Source organism: Penaeus chinensis, chromosome 36, assembly GCF_019202785.1.
Source record: "Penaeus chinensis breed Huanghai No. 1 chromosome 36, ASM1920278v2, whole genome shotgun sequence".
Taxonomy (NCBI): domain Eukaryota; kingdom Metazoa; phylum Arthropoda; class Malacostraca; order Decapoda; family Penaeidae; genus Penaeus; species Penaeus chinensis.
This window is the reverse complement of record NC_061854.1, coordinates 33,358,622-33,363,973: the sequence shown is the minus strand read 5'-3', so window position 1 is coordinate 33,363,973 and position 5,352 is coordinate 33,358,622. Positions and strand designations below refer to the sequence as shown.

Sequence of the window (5,352 nt, the reverse complement as noted above, 5' to 3'; positions counted from 1 at the left end):
CGCAGAGGTGCAACACTAATTATGCCCCAACATGGCGTCGGCGTCCGAGTTGCCAAGTCTTTTATTAGATTTGACTCGTTCTTGAATGTGAAAAAAGGAGAAGATAATAGGAGGAAGAGGAGGAAGAAAGAGGAAGAGGAGGAGGAGGAGGAGAAGGAGGAGGAGTCGACATAACATCATTATCGCCATATGTAATTGCCGTGTTATGCAGGTTGGTACTTGTGGTCGAGTTGCCACGTTGTGTAATCAGGAAGTTTTGTATGTTTCCTGCATTTTACTTTTTTCAGAGGTTGCTGGGTTAAAACATCAATTTTTTCAGATTTATTTAGATTTGCGTTGTTGCGTTTTTTGTTTGTTTGTTTGTTTTAAAGTGAATATATTCCTTTTTTTATCTAACAGGTAGGTAGGGTGAAGCATAAATGAATAAATTAAAACTATGGAGCCTTTCAAAAAATCAGACCACTCAAAAAAAAAAAAAAAAACAAAAACACAAGAGGTATTTATTTACGTCGTTTTCACCCGATTCCCTTTTTCATACCATTCGTAAACTCATCTAGTCATTGAAATCTACTTTTTATTTGTTTGTTTACGTATAGGATATATATCAAAGACAGAGAGAGAAAAAAAACTTTGACACTAATTCACCAAAAGCTAAAATTATGTGACAGTTTCCCCTAAATTTCCCATTCTTCCTTGCAGTTCTGTTGGACCGACCTAGAAATAGAGAAATAGAGAGAGAGAGAGAGAGAGAGAGAGAGAGAGAGAGAGAGAGAGAGAGAGAGAGAGAGAGAGAAAGAGGAGAAGAGAGAGAGAGAGAGAGGAGAGAGAGAGTAGAGAGAGAGAGAGAGAGAGAAGAGAGCAGAGACAGAGAGAGAGAGAGAAAAGAGAAGGAGAGAGAGAGAAGAGAGAGAGAGAGAGAGAGAGAAGAAGAGAGAGAGAGAGAGAGAGAAAAGAGAGAAGATGGAGAGAGAGAGAGAGAGAGAGAGAGAGAGAGAGAGAGAGAGAGAGAGAAGAGAGAGAGAGAGAGAGAGAGAGAGAGAGAGAAGAGAGAGAGAGAGAGAGAGAGAGAGGAGAGAGAGAGAGAGAGAAACAGAGAGAGAGGGGAGAGAGAGAGAGAGAGGAGAGAGAGAGAGAGAGAGAGAGAGAGAGAGAGAGAGAGAGAGAGAGAGAGGAGAGAGAGAGAGAGAGCGAGGAGAGAGGAGAGAGAGAGAGAGAGAGAGGAGCAGGCAGTGAGAGAGAGAGGGAGACTCTAATTAACTATCAAAGTTAGAAAACTAAGCCACGACAGGTTGGAGTATGTTTGTTATCAACTTTGTTCCTTTTTCAAGTTCCTTTCTTTTCGATTCCTTTTACGTACACACACATGTATGTATGTATGTGTACGTGTATGTGTGTGCGTGCGTGTGTGTGTGTGTGCGTGTGTGTGTGTGTGTGTGCGTATGTGTGTGTGTAGGTGTGTGTGTGTGTGTGTGTGTGTGTGTGTGTGTGTGTGTGTGTGTGTGTGTGTGTGTGTACTTTATATATATATATATATATATATATATATATATATATATATATATATGCATGTATATGTATATACATATATAGAGATATATATAGCTAGATATCACTTGCCGAAAGGCAGCGAAGCTTCAGAAAAAATTACTTCACAACCGCTAGCTTTCGACAGACATCCTGTTGCCATCATAGGCTGAAATTAACTTTATTTTTTGTTAATACGAACTTAATGACTTTGATAAGTAAGTCAATAAAGTGATTACACCCGGAAGGGGTAATTTGGATGCTATAGATTTAAATGTCCGAAAACCATATAAAAAAAAGATTTTGACGCTGCTGCAAGTGTAATATAAATCTAAATATACTTAAATGATAAGGTCAGTTTGTGTGATTTATCAATGATTATTACGAGAGAGAGATAACAGAGAGATATACGAAATCAAAGGATTTTTATCTTTTAAAAGTCTATAGATATGTGCATGCAAGCAGTGCAGGCATGCATACATATATAAACATACATACATATTGATAGATATATAGCCAGATAGATAGACATAGAGATAGATAGATGGTGGATAGACCGATAGATATATAAATGCAATACACACACACACACCTACATGCATACATGTGTGTGTGTGTGTGTGTGTGTGTATGTGTGTGTGTGTGTGTGTGTGTGTGTGTGTGTGTGTGTGTGTGTGTGTGTGTGTGTGTGTGTGTGTGTGTGTGTGTGTATTTGTGTGTGCTTGTGTATTCCGTTAAAGGAGAATGAGAAAGAGCAAGAGCATAAGAAAAAATAACATAGAATATAGAAAAGATGAAAGCAAGAAAAGAAAGAGGTAGACGAAGAAAAAAAAAAGACAAAGAGAAACAGACGGAAACGATGGGACGAAGAGGGAAGAAAAAAAAAGAGGGAAGTAGCAAAAAAAAAGAAGAAAAGAAAACAAAAGAAAGAAAGGAAGAGAAATAACGAGAGAAAGATGAAGAGGAAGGAACGCGGAAAAATAATTTAGTCGGGCGGAAGCAAATCACTTAAGAGAAATTCGAACGGAAAATTAACGACCTCAGATGGATAATAACCGTCCGGAATCTTCTTTATACATATATATATTTCTTTTTTTTAAGGGTTCAGGGAGGTTCAGGTTGGTTCGATCAGGTGCTTGTGGGTTCTAAAGCACGGCAGAGATGAGATTCCAGTGGATTCTGGTAGGAGATTAAGTATGGATGTTTTTTATTATCATTTTCAATATCATCCCCATTTCAATATTATCCCCAATATCATTTTCATTTTCATTTTCATTTTCATTTTCATTTTCATTTTCATTTTCATTTTCATTTTCATTTTCATTTTCATTTTCATTTTCATTTTCATTTTCATTTTCATTTTCATTTTCATTTTCACCATCACCATCACCTTCGTGATCATCATTATCATTACCATCACTATCGCCATCGTTATCGTCATCGTTATCGTCATCCTCCTCCTCCTCCTCCTCCTCCTCCTCCTCCTCCTCATTATCATCATCATCACCATCACCATTACCATTACCATCATCATCACCATCACTATCGCCATCGTCACCGTTATCGTCATCGTCATCGTCGTCGTCATCGTTATCGTCAACGGTTTCGTCATCATCACCATCACTATCGCCATCGTCATCACCATCACCATACCATCATCATTCGCAATGCGATTTAATTTAATCTTTATAACCCCTTTATTTCTAAACTCATCTTCATCTCTAAATTCATCCAAGTTCTGTCTGGTTCCATTGGGTTCAAGACTGGTTCTAGTAAGTACTAATCCAGCTGCTTTTTCTATGGATTTTGTTACTATTCCATAAATTGTAGAAGGTTTCACTCAATCAGACGATAAAAAAAATTCTGCAACATTTCGTGGTTCCTGCAACATTTCGTGGCATCTATCTCCATCAGCGTGCATCCTTGCGGGGAAGTCAACAACAAGCAATTTCCGCTTTACCTTTGGCGTTTAACTTTCAGTCTATTTAGCGTACTGCGATCCTACCCCAGGGCCTTGTCTAGACTGGAGAGACTGGGAGACAAGCGGTTTTTTTTTTTTCTCTCTCTCTCTCTCTCTTTCTTCTTTTTTTTTTTTTTTCCTTTCTTTCTTTTCTTTTCTTTTTTTCTTTCTTTCCCCAGTGATTTTTTTTTCTTATTTTTATTCATATTTTTTTTAATTTGATCATTTCTTTTAAACTTGAGTTTTAGTAAGTTCTAGTAAATCCAAGTAGATTCGAGGAAGTTCTAATAAATCCTAGTGACTTCGATGAAGTTCTAGTAAATCCCAGTAGATTCGAGGAAGTTCTAGGAAATCCCAGTAGATTCGAGGAAGTTCTAGTAAATCCCAGTAGATTCGAGGAAGTTCTAGTAAATCCCAGTGACTTCGATGAAGTTCTAGTAAATCCCAGTGACTTCGATGAAGTTCTAGTAAATCCCAGTGACTTCGAGGAAGGTCTAGTAAATCCCAGTGACTTCGATGAAGTTCTAGTAAATCCTAGTGACTTCGATGAAGTTCTAGTAAATCCCAGTGACTTCGAGGAAGGTCTAGTAAATCCCAGTGACTTCGATGAAGTTCTAGTAAATCCTAGTGACTTCGATGAAGTTCTAGCAAATCCCAATGACTTCGATGAAGTTCTAGTAAATCCCAGTGACTTCGAGGAAGTTCTAGTAAATCCCAGTGACTTCGAGGAAGGTCTTGTAAATCCCAGTGACTTCGAGGAAGTTCTAGCAAATCCCAGTGACTTAGAGGAAGTTCTAGTAAATCCCAGTGACTTAGAGGAACTTCTAGTAAATCCCAGTGACTTAGATGAACTTCTAGTAAATCCCAGTGACTTAGAGGAACTTCTAGTAAATCCCGGTAAATTCTAGCAAGTGCTTTTACCACCATGAAGTGAGCCTCGTTGCAAGAGAACAGCAAGAAGGACTGACTGTGACGGCGATGCATCTCCCGTGTTGCCGAGACTTGAAATCCTGTTGGGTATCGTGGGCTAATTATCATTCCCTTGGGATTTACTCGCTTCTCCGGTGGAATTTCCCGGGGGAGAGGGAGCGAAAGAGAGAAAGAGAGAGAGAGGGAGAGGGAGAGAGAGGAAGAGAGAGAGAGAGAGAGAGAGAGGGAGAGGGAGAGGGAGAGAGACACAGACAGGAAGTGAGAGAGAGAGGGAGGGAAACGGAAGGGGGGGGAGGGAGAGCAGCAGGTGATGTAGCAGAAGATGAGAAAATAATAGGGAGGTGAGGAGTAGAGGAGGAATATATAAACTGAAGAGGAGACTGAGGAAGAGGAGGTGGAGGAAGAAGAGAAGGAAGAGGAGGAAATAGGGAAGAGAGAAGTTGAAGGAGAAGAGGGAAGCAGAGGAAGGAGTAGGAGTGAGAGGAGGAGGAAGTGGTGAAAGGAGGGAGGAGAAGAAAGTAGGAGAAGTGAGAAAGGAGAAGAGGGAGAAAATAAAAAAGGAAGAGATGAACGAAAAAAAAAAAAAAGCACCCACAACGGAAAAGAAAAAAGGGAAAGGGAAAACATGAGTATTTTCCCTAAAGAGTTGCATGTTTGAGGGGGGGGAGTGGTGGGAATGGGGAGGGGGGAGAGAGATGAGGGGGGAGGGGGGGGGGGGGCAGGACGAGCTTGTGATAATGGTCTCTGTGGGTTAAGAAGAACGCACATTTATGTCTGAATTCCGCATATGTTTTCTTCGTCTTCTTCTTCTTCGTCTTGTTTTTTCTTTCGCGATGCGTTTTGATTTCATCGATATATATATATTTTTTTTTTTTTTTTTTTTTCCGTGTGTCTATATATTTCTTACCCTTTAATTCTCGTTCCCATATCTCCTATCT

At 39.6% G+C, this 5,352-nt stretch overlaps 1 protein-coding gene across 1 annotated transcript in view; it reads left to right on the top strand.

Annotated features, from left to right (window-relative positions):
- Positions 1–4,392, top strand: part of LOC125044924 — a 35,641-nt gene extending 31,249 nt beyond the window's left edge. Inside the window, exons 4-5 of the mRNA XM_047641885.1 lie at positions 700–703; positions 3,756–4,392. Of these exons, the coding sequence (XP_047497841.1) occupies positions 700–703; positions 3,756–4,392 (641 nt within the window). The remainder of the gene's footprint in view (positions 1–699; positions 704–3,755) is intronic.
- Positions 4,393–5,352: the final 960 nt, after the last annotated feature.